We start from the raw sequence: 14,303 nt of genomic DNA on the forward strand, positions 1-14,303 counted from the left end.
CGCCCGTGACAGGAAGCTAATCGCTCTCCTCTCGATTGGTATCTCGGTGTTGCACGAGATGTGGTTTTTCCCCCACAGCCACCGGCAGACTGGGGCGCGCGTTTAGCGGCGTGTGAGAGGCCGCCCACTCACTCGTGGTGTGCCGTGTGGTCATCTGCAGGCAAAGCATCAAGCTCCTGGTGCTCACGAGCTGCCTGCAGCCAGCATGCGCTAGCAATCAGTCGCTGAGGCTGAGCATCACCGCAGTTCACGCTGCGTGCCTGAGTGACTCTTGCATCTGCCATTGCCAGAGGATAATAGAGCGGTCGCATGTCGCGACAAACACAATGAGACACCACATCGCCCAAACACTTGCTCCCGTGAACGCTTCCGGAACGCGGGGTATTTAAAGCCTCTTTGTCGCAACTTCACCTCCCGATGCAGCTCTTGAACGACCAAGTTTCCAGAATCTCACTCCTCGCTGGACACTTTCCCAGAAACCACAACACCATGGGCAATTCCAACGAAACGCATAATCCGCAACTCCTCAATGGCTTCGCCAGCGAGGACCACTCCGGCTACAGCCAAGACAACCTGCAGGCATGGGAGCACATGGCCGAGCAGTGGGAGACCTTCCAGAGCCACGAGGGCGCCGACGGCAATGACATGTTCAACCAGTGTCTTCTGCCGGTCGTCGCTGAGCTCGCCGGTCTGCCAACTGAAGGCGAGCCCCAGGTCAAAGAACTCGCGCAGTGGCAACCCGGTGAGCGGGTTCTCGACCTGGGCGCTGGCAGTGGTATTCTCGCGCGCATGTTCGCAAAGCAAGGCGCGCACGTGACCGGTCTCGATTTCTCTCAGGCAATGCTCGAACAGGGCAGGGAACGAGCGAAGCGGGATAAGCTGTCTGGCAAGATCGAGTACGACTATATTGACCTGATGGACTACCCAATGATGGAGAAGTATATGAAGGACAAGGAGTGAGTTCGTCGTTTGCCACTTTCATGTACTCGCTAACAAGCCATCAAGACCATACGACATTATCACGATCAGCACGACAGTCAAGTCTCTGCCAGATATCGAGCCGCTTGCCAAGGCTTTGCCACTGATGCTGAAGCCTGAAGGACGGTGAGCAAGTTCAAACTCCTAACACATGGCTTTCACTGACTTTCATAGAATCGTCATCGTAGACCTTCACCCGGCCTTCTCAAAGCCCGCAGGCCATCGCGGCATGGAGATCTTTGAGGACCCTAAGACCGGCAAGCAGCAACTGAGCACATACATCAAAGTGCCACAATACCTCAACATCCCACCAACCAAGAGCGAAGCTGTTCGAGGACAGCCAGAACCACTTGTAAGCTGAGCACCCTTCACATGATGATGAATTCCAGCTGACAGTCGCAGTGGTTCTTCCACCGACCGTTCTGGTCACTCATGGATCCATTCTTCCGAAACGGACTCGTGCTTGACGCCATGCGAGAACCAGCTTTCAAGGGCGAACCAGTACCCTCACAAGCCCAAAACTACCACAACTTCCAGCAGACACCAATGTTGCTGGCGTTTCGATTACGGCATGCCTTTCGCAAGTGAAGCGAAGACAGGCACAGCTCTGACGACAACGACAAGGCGTATGATGGTGTTCTGGGAGCAAACGGGTCCGGCAACGATACCCCCTTTCAAGTGTTGATAGACCGTGGTCAGGACCGCGAGCCGGCCCCCTGCGATTTCTTACTACGACGGACAGGCGAGGCGGCAGATTCCCGAACGTGCAAACGATGAAGTTTTTGATGATTGATGCGAATGAAGCGATTCCGACGACTGATTTGCAGCTTCTGCGGGAGACGGCTGATGTGATCGAAGGGGTCGAAGGGACTCGAGACTTCGGCTTTCTGGTCCGTCAAATTTTTGAGAGATACGTATATGTTTCTTGTGCTATTTGTTTCCAATGAGGTGAGGAGATTCAGCCTTACGACAGCACTAGGAGAGTGAGCTGACGAAGACGAGAAGCGTATCAACTGTTTGCAGCTCAAGCGCTCCAGTTTCCTCTTTGCTCACCCTTCGCGTGACGCTTTCCTGATCAGTCATGCTGTGTTGTTGAAGATCGCACGCTATTCGCCATTGCACTGAGGCGCATTGATCCCACAAACCCTGAATTTGCTATCAACTTGCAGTTCGTGACCATCTGCCCGCATCAGTCACCAGCAAAACCACCGCAACAGCTAACCAACATCCTGCTGAGCAGTTTCCAAAGCCATGAGACGACATCGCCATCCAGTCATGTCCGCGAAACTGGAATCTCCCGAAATCGGCCGAGCAGCCCGTCCATAAAATAAACAGCAACCAAAGCACTCACCATACCATCGGCGCCGAACATGACGTGGTCCGCAGGAAGTGAAGGACGCGTGGTTCGTTACCCGTGACATACCCGAACGCACATCCTCTTCTCCCCGGAACAAGCAAGCTCAGCCTTCGGGCCGAACGAGCAGAAACTCTGAAGGTCACTCAGCCCTCCCGAGGAAAGGGTTTCGTCGCAGAGGTGTAGCCATTGGGTGTGGAATCGTGTTAAACTCTCAGTCGATGGGGGTTGGTGAGTACCAGGTATCGTCAGCCCTGCGCCGAGGGGACCGGCCGCTAGGGCCGCAGCAGGCGATGCGAGGGTCGGCAGGCTCGATTGAATGCGGTATCGCGACTGTTGTGGTGTGAGGCTTATACGAATATTGGAGAGGGTACTCCCGGACGTATGTATATAAGGGAAGGGGATCGTGTGTGGGAGGTGAGATGGTGGTTCTTTTGAGATAAGAGGATTTGACGAAAGCCTACCTACCTATACAACACAGGTCACTCTGAACAACCAACATTGACCAAGCAACACCAAACACCAAACACTAATAATCAACCCACCCAACAATTCTTAACAATCCTCGACAAACCTTAACAACCCTCAACAAAACCCCCTCCCCTCTGAAGAAAAAAATGAACCCCTCCGACAAATTCACCCTCGACTGCCGCCAACACGCCGACCGGCACCTCAACCACCAATGCAACACCACCACCGCCAACAACAACAGCCAACCCCAAACCCTCGAACTCTCGCGATGCCAGCACCGCACGATCCCGAACCCAAAACAACAACAACAACTCAACGAAATGACTCGCAAGGCGTCTGCTACGTCCACGGCGTCGTCGAGCTCGTCGTCGTCGTCGTCGAAGGGGAGTGTCAGGCGGTTGGATGCTGTGATGGAGAGGGTTGGGTTGGGGAGGATGGGGAGTGGTGGGAGGAAGTGAGTGGGTGAGGGTGAGGGAGGTGGAGTGATATGGAGGGGGAGAGAGAGGCGGTGTGGTTATGTGTTTTGGTTGGATTGATAGTGATATCCCTGGGAGGAAATAGGGCGTTGGAAGGCGATTTATATGGTGCAGTTTACGCTGTGGAAAGACTTTTATCTTTGAGGAATGATACACTTCTCCGTGCGAAAGGGTGTGCGTCATATTTCTGTGGCTTGCTTGGAAGGTGCTGTGCTAGTCATATCAGCCATCTGCATGACCTCGTGTCGATTTATAGGCATTCACTTACTCAAGCAGTTCAATACGTAAATGCACATCCTTCCTCTGTTCTCGCTAGCAGGCAGGTCATGGGCTGATGGACTCACTCAGTCGGACATCCGCGTCGCCTTGCGACACCATACATGGTGCGCATGATCGCATACCCTTCGAATGTTCTCGACGTGAAAGAAGTCCGAGACGCTTCAGCCCATCAAAACCCCCAAACATCACCTCCCTCACCCCCGTCCCCCTCCCTAACCATTCCCCACAAAACCCTCACACCCTCAACCCCAATCCCCGCCGTCTCAAACTCACTAACCCCCCTAACCCCAAACCCAAACCTCTCGTACAGCCCCCTCCCCTCCCTCGAAGCCTGACAAAACGCCAACAACCCCCCATACCTTGTATCGACTTCCCGACAGAAATGCTCCAGGACCAGCGTGCCCGCGCCCCGGCGTTGGTGGGAGGGGTGGATGGCGATGAGGGAGAGGTCTTGATGGGAGGGAGGGGTTAGTTAGTCGTGAGGAGTGTGGGGGAGGCGGAGACTTACGGATATGAGGACGACTCCCAACGCAGGAGCGCTTGTCGCGTTCCATGGAGGACCAGTAGTCCTTCACGATGGCGAGGTGGGAGGGGGGCGAGACGGGCCAGGGGTACTCTTCAAAGCCATACTCACGAGGTAAGCTGGACGACACGCCCTGTGGGAAGACCTCGTAGCGATACCATCCGATGATCTCGCCTTGGGGACATGGCTCGCCACTACCAGCGGCTAAAGGGTCGTTGGCTACTGGACGGTCGACACGCTCTGTGTCGACGATCTTGTAGAAGACGTTCGTCTGGGGTTGGGATAGGAGATCGTTGTAGCGACGGTGTGCTCGCAGGTGGTGTTCGACGTTGGTTGCGTCTCGGCCCCGGAGGATTTGCGACGAGGGGGAGTTGGCGTAGGTGGCGAATTCGATTTCGATGAGTTTGGGGATGTCGGGTTGCGTTACGGGGTGGATTTCGAGGGGCATGTTGAGGGGCTTCTGTACCCTTTCGGAGGCTAGGGAATGGTGTGTTGGGGATCGTGGTCCTGCTCAGTGCAGTATCATCGTGCTGGAAAGGCTGTATAGACGGAGAGCGAGTCCATTGAGATTTTGGTTGACATGCTGCTTCGTGTTGCTCTCGACAGCGAGCAGTTAATGCTGCCAAAGAAAGCTGGGCCCGGAAGCTCATCATAGCAAGTTGACTTTTGGTGGATTGAAGATCGAGCACGTGGGAAGGTGAGCTGCAGCTAAAGGCTGGCGCGCGATCCTTCCAGGTCGCCCATCAAGATTTGCTGAGGGAGATGTGGGTGTTGTAGGTTGAATTGACGGTTAAAGGGGTGCCAGGGACAGAACTGTCGTATAGTGTCACTACTCCATCCCCAAACTCCTAACATCAGCGCTCAACTTCTCTCCCTCCAACAACTCACTCAAAACCTTCCCAGTCCCCAGTCCCAGACTGATTCCCCAAGGCCCATGACCTGCACATACGTACACTCCCCCATCAGGCGACCCCAACGTTCTGATCCCTCCATCTCCAACTCCAGCCGCGTTCAAAGACTCATCACTGACCTTCGTCAATATCGGCACCCCTCTCCTCGTCACGGGCCGAAAACATAGACCTTCCCGAACGACTTCGAGATCACTGACATCCGTCCCGTCTTGGCCGAGGAATATCTCTGCGACTCTCTTCAACTCCTCAACAGCCGCTTCATCAACTACTGCCTTCTCTGGGCTTTCCGGCAACGTGATGGAATCACTATTCAGTCCAGCAATATAAATCTCCCCACCGACCCGTGAGAAGATTTCCGGGCTGAAAGTCCCTCTCCCTTCTGACATGGTCGTGAAAACAGCATGGCATCCCTTCGCTTCCTCTTCGTGCTGGCTCGTCCATCGAGGCGAGCGTACGACGAGACTATGTCCTGCGAGCGGAGTGACGGGGATCGAGAGACTGGCGTATGGGAAGAGGTCATCAAACACGCGGGGCGTCCATGCTCCCGCGGTAATCAGGAGACGAGTACATGGGATCTTGAACTGTGAGCCGTTGGAGTGCTTGACGCGAAGGCCGGAGAGGTTTCCCTCCGTGTCGCGAGCGACCTTCACGGCTCGAGCAGGGTGGTGAAGACGGACGCCTTGAAGGATCGACTGCTTGAGGAGGAATCTGCAGAGGCGGAGAGGGTCGACTTGAGCTACGCCACCGGGCTCGCTCAGAGACTCGACAGTGTCTCCCTTTCTTCTCTTCAACCAGCTGGGACCTGTGTCGTGCCCTGTATATTCGTGCACCCCTGATGCTTGTGCTCGACTGCCCCCCTCTGCTAGCCAATCTCCTCCTTCAACGCCGTCGCCGCCGTCAACTAGACTCGTTCCTGTGCTCCTGCTGTACCCCCATTGGTCGCGACCTCCAAACTCTTCCGCCAGCTCTTTATGCAATCGAAAACTCAACTCTCCTAGACTCGCCGTCGCGGGTCCGAACCAGTCTTCGGCGACGAAGCCTCCGCTTTTCCCAGATGCAGAGGAGAACAGCTCGGTGCTGGCTTCGACTAGGTGGATCGTATCGGGTCGCGTGTTCTCGGAGCGTGAGAGATAGTATGCCGTTGCACAGCCTATGATACCGGCGCCGATGATGACTGTGCTGCAGCGATTATTGTTGTCCGCAGGATTGGAAAAGTTGGTAAACGCTCTCGCCAGGTCTGCGGCGGTGCTGGAGGATACATCGTCTGTCGTAGTAGGATCCTGTTTCATTATGTTTGATATATCTTCAGAGCAGGTTGATGGGGAAGATAGGCTGGGCACTGAATAAAGCAGATTGAAGGGGTTCCAACGAACGAGCGATCGACGACTTACTCTCCCAAATACCAGTGACTACTTCACTCCATCTCTCACCATGCCACTGTATCCATCCGCGTATTGTGTTGGACAGGATTGCATTGCCCAAGAAGCGGGGCGCGAGCCAAAGTGGGGTCAGGGACGTGAAATTCCTTCGATCCTTCTCGCGTGCCGTCACCAGAGCTGCAGCTTGTACTCTCAAACTTTTGACAAGACGAGCAACAATGTCCAAAGTCATTGTGCTGACGGGTGCTTCTCGCGGGATCGGCCTGGCCATTGCGCATTACCTGCTTCAGCGTTCGCACAAGCTTGTCGTGGTCGCCCGGAGCGAGGGACCACTGCGAGAGCTCGAGAAGCAATACCCATCCCAGGTATCTGTCCTGGCCGGCGATCTGTCCGATCTTTCTCTGGGCCAAAAGGCTGTCGATCTTGCCATTGAGAGATGGCAGAGTCTTGATGGCCTCATTGTAAACCATGGCGTCCTCGACCCGGTCAAGAAGCTCGCAGACACCACTGCCGAAGAGTGGAGAGCAACCTACGAGATCAACCTCTTCTCGGCTGTTTCTCTCGTCAAAGCTGCTATTCCGCCACTTCGGTTATCCAAGGGGAAGATCCTCTTGACATCTTCTGGCGCAGCGACCAATGCGTATCCGACTTGGGGAGCGTACGGTTCGAGCAAGGTCGCTTTGAATCATTTGGCGATGACTCTGGCAAATGAAGAGAAGGATATCACAAGCATCTCGATACGGCCCGGCGTGGTGGACACCGAGATGCAGCGGGACATCCGAGAGAAGCATGAGCAAGTGATGGACCCGACAGATGCTGCCAAGTTTGCGGAGCTGAAGAAGACAGGAGGACTGCTGAAGCCGGAGCAACCAGGGCACGTCATGGCGAAGTTGGTACTGGATGCGCCGAAGGACCTGAGTGGAAAGTTCTTGACGTGGAACGCAGAAGAGCTGAAGGTATTTCAAGGATGAAAATGATGTATTGATATGGGCTATAAACGATGGACAAGATGGCGATATCAAGGGCGACAAAAAGCAGAGAAACACTGTGACTCGTCAGCCATGATCTCCAGGGTCAGATACGGTTGCTCGAGGAAGATGGTGCTGGTCAGTTGAAAGATGAAAAGCATACATTTTGTTCAACAGAGGTCCGAAGACCATCAGTTTTAGCATGGAATGTTTTGTTGCATCATGCGAGAAGACGAATAAATGTAGAGCATAGACTTACCAAAGAAAACATGAAGGGCCAGTATTGAGAGATCGAGAGGTGTTTACCTGTTGGCGGTCAGCGCTGTCCACGCTACGAGAGCCTTTGAAATGTGAATGTGTGTCGCGGTATCAGGTAATCGAACCAAAGTTTGTTCCGTCATGAAATGTCGGTATTTGATAGTACTCTTTGTTGCTCATCATGGTATTTGGGGTGCCGGTGTTCGTCCAAAGCCTTTGCATACCTTTCAAAGCTCCAGAGAGAGCAGTCGCAGCGACAGCGCACAAATTTACGTGTGAAATCGGGCCTCGTCCTAGGTTTCCAGCACCTGAGGCGTTAGTCACAGCTCTTTCCACTCCACACATCCGCGTCAGCCCGTGAGCAAAGATTGTATTGACGAGAGCGTGGAGCTCGACCAAGAACCTGAGAGACCATCAGTCAGTATATACTTGAGAGATGTCTCAAGATGTAGAAGTGGTGGAAGGAGGGGAGATCAGCCGGTGCTTTGGCTACACGTGTCAATCACCACATTTGTGGTATGATAGGGGCGACAATGGTCATCATGTAAAGAATGGGGAGGGTGGAGGGTGAGAGTGATACATACATTTGGGGTGTGTGTTGGTGAAGAGAAGAAGGAGTCTCGTCGGGTGCGAAATTGAGCTTTTGCTGCTGGCATTCCCGCGGCGGCCGGCAACCTCCGCGTCCCTCCATGCACATCACCTACCACCACCACAGACCTTCGAAGTCGAGTACTGCACACTCTCTTTTCCAGTTACTCGCACTTTCAAGGACACATCCATCAATAATCGCTCAACATGTCAGACAAGGAATTCGGAGGTGAGTCTCAGCACCGAATGATTCACCACAAGCACAACTCCCCTTCACATGCCTTCACATGCTAACAAGATATTCACTCGTAGGCAACGACGACCTCTCTCTGCCAAAAGGTATGCCTGGACCTTCATCTACACAGCAGCAGCTGGTTTCGCGATCGACTTCTTCAACAAAGTCATGGCGCGAGGAGGAGCTGCCACAACCTATTACGGGAAAGGTGCTAACCAGCCTTCTTCAGCAACCGTCCAAAAGATCATCAACGAGGTCCTCGCGACCAACCCCACCCTGAACGATGGCAGCGGCAACAACATGACTTTCGCCAAAGACACGCGCGACGTGCTGATCGAGTGCTGCGTCGAGTTCATCACCATGTTAACGAGCGAGGCGAACGAGATTGCGGAGAAAGACGCGAAGAAGACGATTGCATGCGAACACATTACGAAAGCGCTTGAAGAGCTAGGATTTGGGGAGTACGTCCCCGAACTGTTGAGAGTGGCGGATGAGTTCAAGAGCGCGGCAGCGGTGAGTGCAGATGGGAGGCATTACAGATGGTGTGCTGACAGTTACAACAGCATCGAGAACGGAAGCAGACGAAGATCGAGCAGAGCGGTATGGGTCACGATGAGCTGCTGAAAATGCAGGAGGAGCTGTTCAAGAACGCCGGCGAGAAGTACAATGCTGCAGCAGAATAGGCGACAGTGAGGCTGTCGGCTCTATGTCATTTTGCTTTAGAAGCGAGGCGTTGGTGGAATGTGAATGATACCCTATTGTTTTGAACACGAAGAAATGGACAACCCAGGCCAAAGCCTCGGTTTATGGAACTTCCAATATCAGTCTCAGCCAGAACAATACGACCCCACTTGACAGGTGCGACAGATCTGAATGTTGCGCTTCTTGCCGGACGGTCACAATGATCAGGAAGACCTCATGCGATGCACATTGTCAACTCAAGTGTCAGAACGAGTCGAGAGAGACCTCGTGCCAACGTCACACAGGGTTGTTAATCTCTTGGCTCCCAGCTCACAGAGCTAACCACCACCATATAGGCCATCACTTACGAAACTTCAACATGACGAGCACTTGACGACAGCGGCTCCGCAAGTGATACGTCCAAGCGGCACCGGGCGTATGGTCTCCTCCATCCAAATCTGTTCATCCGGGTCGAAAGCTTATTGATTACCTCCCAAAGACTCAGGACTCGACATGTCATTAGTAACTACACCCCCCTCATGGTATCTCCGCACGGAGACCTTCGGAGAGTATTTGGGAGGGGAGGGGAGGGCTTATCTATCTTCTGCTCGCCTTGCTGCTCCGTCTCCTCTCTTCTCTCCTCTTCACCCAGACACAACGATATCGACGGGCCCCTTGCAATCACCATGGCAGACGAAAAAGTCGAGGTCGGCATCAAGGTACGCACTGATCGATATCTCACACTCGATGATGACTTTCACTGACATATCTACAGGCCACCGAGTCCTCATCCATCACCTCCGACCTCGAAGCAGCCGACAAGCCCACGCCCATGACCCCCCTCGAGCTCATCCGCGAACCCTTCGTCGGCACGACACCCTCCTACTGGGCAACCATGGCCTTCTTCAGCCTCCTCTGTATCCCAGCCCTCACCTGCGCCCTCGTCCTCGACCACTCCATCTGGACGATGCCGCTGCTGCTGTACCTAGACATGTGGATGACCATAGCGTTCACCGAGATGTTGAGGTTTTTCTTCGTCAACAAGAACGCTACGAGGATGGCTCTCATGGGAGTCATGAGTATCGTGCTTATTTTGGTCTCGCTGGGTGTTACGAGCGCTGTTGTTGCGAATGAGAAGTAGAGGGTTGTGCTCGTTGTTGAGGGACCTTGCTTGTTGGGAGCTGGTGAGGTCCTGTGGAGGGTGATTGTATGGAAAGGGTCGATGCTGAAGCAATCCAGCGGAAGGAAAACGGTAGATGTGGCTAAACTTCGCATCTGGTGGCATGTGATCTAGAGTGATAGATCATACAATGAAAAGCAGTGAATGGCCACTTCACATGTCTTTCTCACTTGGGTGTTGACGCCAAGAATCACATGGCGCAGCTTGACAACTTCATATTGCGCTTCGCAATTTCTTATTTCCCCCAACACTTCTCTGCCTTCGCACATGCCGGTGCCTGTCGAGAAAGACGAACAACTATTCGTCATGCCGCTCAAGTACGTCTTCAAGGGCGAACAGGCAAGTCAATACCGGCACCGGTCGAATGATATATTATCACTAGCTAATACTACCCAGAAAGCGCCAGGCACAAGCCTGAACCATGACCTCGAAGCGAACAATTACCTCCAAACAAATAAGACCGACCCCATAACTACGACCTCAGAGAACATAGACACCACCACCACCGACGCCCCACCACGAGGCACCATCATCGACTACACCCTCCCCACGCACCTCATCCTCATCGCTTTCACCCTCCCCATCCTCGCGCCTCCCATCCTCGCCCTCCAGAAATCCTGCGGCGATGAATGGTCCCTCTGGGAGGCTCTCAGCGTCATGTACACGACATACTGGACCCTCTTCCTCACCACGGAAGTCGCTCGGGTCAGCTTCAAGAGCGATTTGGTCAGGGTGGTGAGCTTGGGAACGACGATCGCGGTTGCTTGTGGTTTTGCGGGAGGGATGGTTCTGGTGGCTCGGAAGCATGGTCTTCCATGGTGTGAGGGTTGATGGGCGGGTGAGGAGAAGACGGGTGGTTTATGGTGGTGAGACACAATACCTCATCGATGTGGTGTACGGGCGGGTGAGGAGCGACTAAGAATCCAAACGATTCTTTGAGAGGGGGTGGCCATCGCGGCTGAAAGATAGCAAGAGGAACTCACTTGGAGATGGGAAAGGCGCACACGTCGCATTCTAGAGCCAGGTCATTGCTGTAGTTCTCGCCTGCTGTATCGTACCAAAGCGAGGTTCGGATCGTGTTGTTTGCCGTGGCGACTGTGATTCCCCAGGCTGGGTCTTGACTGTCATCGTTCGTACAGTCATTCAATAGCCACGATGGTGTGAAGGGATATATCCCAGAGGCATTTGCAGAGGAGGCTGTGGCGTTGCAGACGAGAACGGCGAGCAAAGCTAGTTAGGTTCGAGGATGGAACAGTCTTGGTTCAGAGTCTCCTGTTTCGCTAGGTTTTAAGATAGCGAAGTTCCTCATCAAGAACAGCAGTCTGTCCTGTACTTCGTGAATTTTGACTGTGAGAGAGCTTGCTATGCTTCGGCGTGGCAGAAGGGATGTACGAGTGAGGAATCAATCCCAAGCTTCGAGGTGAGAAGCTTCACCTCGATGCGTCATTGGTGGCCGACTTTCATGTCCTGGAGTCCACAATGTCGGCCAAAAGGACACTAATAATAATGAGATCCTAGAACGAAATCTAGAGCATTGCCATCCATCAACCTGAACATCTTCACACATGACACAGTAGAGACATACAAATCTCATCCATTGACAACCCACCACCACAATGGCCCCCAAATCCGCCTCCTTCGACGTCCTAGGAACCTGCTTCGGCTTCGAAACCGCCATCAACACAATCCAAGCCCGCCTAGGACCCAAGATCCCCAAATCCCGTACTCGATCTTTCGATCCTTCAGCGCTCTTCTTCGGCTGGTTCTTCGCCGCCCAGAGAGACTTCACCTACACCTCGCTTTGCGGCACGTACACGCCCATCGCGCAGGTCCTCAAGGGAACTTTCAAACGGGCGTGTGCCGTGGTCGACATTCCCGCCGACATCATCAGCGACGAAGACATCAGCGCCGTCATGGCCGAGATGGTCAAGTTGCAAGCCCGGCCGGGTCTGAAGAAATGCTATGATGGGTTGAGGGAGGCTGGATGGGATATTTACGGTGTGACGAATGGCGGCAAGGAGACGAGTTTGAAGTATTACGAGCTTGCTGGGATTGAGCTGGACGCGGAGCATTTGCTGAGTTGTGATGAAATTCGAGTGGCGAAGCCGGATCCTAAAGTGTATGAGAATACGCACCGACATTTGACGAGTCGAGGAGCGGGCGAGGCGGATGGTGAGAGGTGGTTTATTGCTGCGCATGCGTGGGATTTGCTCGCGGCGAGGAAGGCTGGCTTCAAGACGGCATACTTGGATTTCGAGGAGCACGATCCATGCACAGCTGTGTTCGGGCAGTTCGATTTATATGCGAATAGCATGGAGGACCTGCTAGAGAAGTTGAAAGCGCTGTAGAGACTGAAAATGGTTGCGTGTCGGCAGTGGATCAATATATGTACATATTAGGGTTATTCTTTTCTTTTTCAACGCCAGTACCGATATGCGGATCTATGTGTGCTTTCAGCACCGCCAAACGCCAGGAAATGCTTGTCTTGTACTTGTCGAAAGAGTATGGGACAGTACTTCAAAGCCAGCTTCAGGAAGTGCCAGCTAGCTGAGACTGTTTCGAATTCAGCTGGTGGTACCGAATGGTGCCTTCTTGTATTCGGTCGGGATAGACGGCCACAAAAACCATGTGACAATCATCAATGTCACAAAGACACCACCGAGGATGAGAGCCTTCGCACGTGCAGGGTGGTTCTGGCGAACCGAGCCCAATGAGAGCTGAGCGTCTCGTGCGAAAGTCTTGACCCCATCAGCGCCAAGTTTGTAGTAGACGAGACCAGCGAGAGCAATGGAGTAGCCAAAGAACTGAATGGGCGAGACTGGATCCCGGAAAATGAGCATCGATGCGACGACCAGGAGGATGTCCTTCAGCACACCCGAAAGAGTGAGGACAACAGCGGAGGTTTTGCCGATCTGTAGTAGTCAGTATGTGAGCCGTGATTGGGGACATCTGCAATGCTTACGAGGAAAACCACAGACACGTTGAGTCCGAAGGCGACAACAGCGTTAAGAAGCAAGGTGATGACACCCACGTTGTAGATGTCGGTCATGTGCATCTTTGGAACCTCGATGAAGAGAGTGAAGGCGCCATTGATGGCCGCGCAGGCCGGAGCGTAGTAGTAAAGCGAGACCAGTGGGTCCATCTTGAACTCGGGAGCGCTGAGAATGCGCTGAACCATGACCAGACGAACGGCCTCAAAAACAATGCCAGCAAGTTGGATGAGGAATCCGGTCATGACGAATTGGATCTCTCCGTACGAGGCGACAACCACACCCACGACAATCGCGGAGACGTTGGCCAACTTCTTCATGTCGGGTGGGGAGATGGCGAAAGCCCAGGTGGCAAGGAGTGTGACCACGGCGTTAAGAGCCTTCAACATCTGGATGAAGGAGACGGAGAGGTACAGGTAGGCGACATTTCCGCAGATCAAGCTGAAGCTGAAGAACAGACCGATTGGGACGATGGCCTTCATGTAGGTGTTTGTGTCCATGGGGACCTTGTGGCGGGAGTCCAGGACATTTGTGAACTTGGCCAGACCTTGGGTCATGGCTGTGGCGAACACCATGTGCCATGTTGTGAGGAACAAAGCTGGCGATGGTCAGTACCAATTGTAATGGGGCTTTCTTCACATCAGGACGCACGAAATTCTGTATATCACGTTAGCATGTGTGGTTTTTATATTGTATTTGACGCGAGATGCTCACCAAACTTGGCAGTATGCAAGACCCATTTGTTGAAGAGAATGACGCTGGCACTCAGGCCTATCCAGAGCCTATAACACAGTCAGCGACATTCACTTCACTGTTGCCGAGACGCCAGAGGATGCCTTACGCGATGTAAAAGGCAGGGTGGATATCCGACTTTGGCGCCTCTGGCTTGGCCGGAGGAGGCGCGATCGCGGAGGCCTGTGCCTCTCCGCCCTCGAGCTTGCGCTCCTCGTCGGCGGACGGGCGCTTCTCTTGCGATGCCATGGCGCTGTGTGTGATGGCTTTGCAGCAAACGATAGAAGAAAAAAGGTGGAT

General features: G+C 53.6%; 9 protein-coding genes across 9 annotated transcripts; 6 read left to right on the plus strand and 3 right to left on the minus strand.

Moving 5' to 3' along the window:
• Positions 1–489: 489 nt before the first annotated feature.
• Positions 490–1,566, plus strand: M409DRAFT_53722 (uncharacterized protein; the record flags this gene model as incomplete). Its single annotated transcript, XM_033812449.1, has 4 exons — positions 490–956; positions 1,006–1,104; positions 1,153–1,330; positions 1,375–1,566. 4 exons carry the CDS (start codon positions 490–492, stop codon positions 1,564–1,566), a joined length of 936 nt encoding a protein of 311 aa, XP_033668640.1.
• A 2,161-nt stretch (positions 1,567–3,727) lies between these two features.
• Positions 3,728–4,529, minus strand: M409DRAFT_21903 (uncharacterized protein; the record flags this gene model as incomplete). The annotated part of the gene is made up of 2 exons (XM_033806084.1): positions 3,728–4,008; positions 4,067–4,529. The coding sequence occupies 2 exons, from the start codon at positions 4,527–4,529 to the stop codon at positions 3,728–3,730; spliced, it is 744 nt and encodes a 247-aa protein (XP_033668641.1).
• Positions 4,530–4,910: 381 nt separating this feature from the next.
• M409DRAFT_53724 (uncharacterized protein) lies at positions 4,911–6,253 on the minus strand (the record flags this gene model as incomplete). Its single annotated transcript, XM_033812450.1, has 2 exons — positions 4,911–6,107; positions 6,152–6,253. The coding sequence occupies 2 exons, from the start codon at positions 6,251–6,253 to the stop codon at positions 4,911–4,913; spliced, it is 1,299 nt and encodes a 432-aa protein (XP_033668642.1).
• Positions 6,254–6,589: 336 nt separating this feature from the next.
• Positions 6,590–7,342, plus strand: M409DRAFT_53725 (uncharacterized protein; the record flags this gene model as incomplete). The annotated part of the gene is made up of 1 exon (XM_033812451.1): positions 6,590–7,342. One exon carries the CDS (start codon positions 6,590–6,592, stop codon positions 7,340–7,342), a length of 753 nt encoding a protein of 250 aa, XP_033668643.1.
• A 1,050-nt stretch (positions 7,343–8,392) lies between these two features.
• M409DRAFT_21906 (uncharacterized protein) lies at positions 8,393–9,103 on the plus strand (the record flags this gene model as incomplete). Its single annotated transcript, XM_033806085.1, has 4 exons — positions 8,393–8,414; positions 8,498–8,524; positions 8,650–8,933; positions 8,984–9,103. The coding sequence occupies 4 exons, from the start codon at positions 8,393–8,395 to the stop codon at positions 9,101–9,103; spliced, it is 453 nt and encodes a 150-aa protein (XP_033668644.1).
• Positions 9,104–9,787: 684 nt separating this feature from the next.
• Positions 9,788–10,242, plus strand: M409DRAFT_53727 (uncharacterized protein; the record flags this gene model as incomplete). The annotated part of the gene is made up of 2 exons (XM_033812452.1): positions 9,788–9,820; positions 9,877–10,242. 2 exons carry the CDS (start codon positions 9,788–9,790, stop codon positions 10,240–10,242), a joined length of 399 nt encoding a protein of 132 aa, XP_033668645.1.
• A 306-nt stretch (positions 10,243–10,548) lies between these two features.
• On the plus strand, positions 10,549–11,112 carry M409DRAFT_53728 (uncharacterized protein; the record flags this gene model as incomplete). The annotated part of the gene is made up of 1 exon (XM_033812453.1): positions 10,549–11,112. The coding sequence occupies one exon, from the start codon at positions 10,549–10,551 to the stop codon at positions 11,110–11,112; it is 564 nt and encodes a 187-aa protein (XP_033668646.1).
• Positions 11,113–11,897: 785 nt separating this feature from the next.
• Positions 11,898–12,629, plus strand: M409DRAFT_21909 (uncharacterized protein; the record flags this gene model as incomplete). The annotated part of the gene is made up of 1 exon (XM_033806086.1): positions 11,898–12,629. One exon carries the CDS (start codon positions 11,898–11,900, stop codon positions 12,627–12,629), a length of 732 nt encoding a protein of 243 aa, XP_033668647.1.
• Positions 12,630–12,845: 216 nt separating this feature from the next.
• Positions 12,846–14,252, minus strand: M409DRAFT_21910 (uncharacterized protein; the record flags this gene model as incomplete). Its single annotated transcript, XM_033806087.1, has 5 exons — positions 12,846–13,193; positions 13,244–13,869; positions 13,923–13,928; positions 13,986–14,053; positions 14,113–14,252. The coding sequence occupies 5 exons, from the start codon at positions 14,250–14,252 to the stop codon at positions 12,846–12,848; spliced, it is 1,188 nt and encodes a 395-aa protein (XP_033668648.1).
• Between the last annotated feature and the right edge of the window lie 51 nt (positions 14,253–14,303).

This window comes from Zasmidium cellare (genome assembly GCF_010093935.1).
Source record: "Zasmidium cellare ATCC 36951 unplaced genomic scaffold M409scaffold_14, whole genome shotgun sequence".
Lineage (NCBI taxonomy): Eukaryota > Fungi > Ascomycota > Dothideomycetes > Mycosphaerellales > Mycosphaerellaceae > Zasmidium > Zasmidium cellare.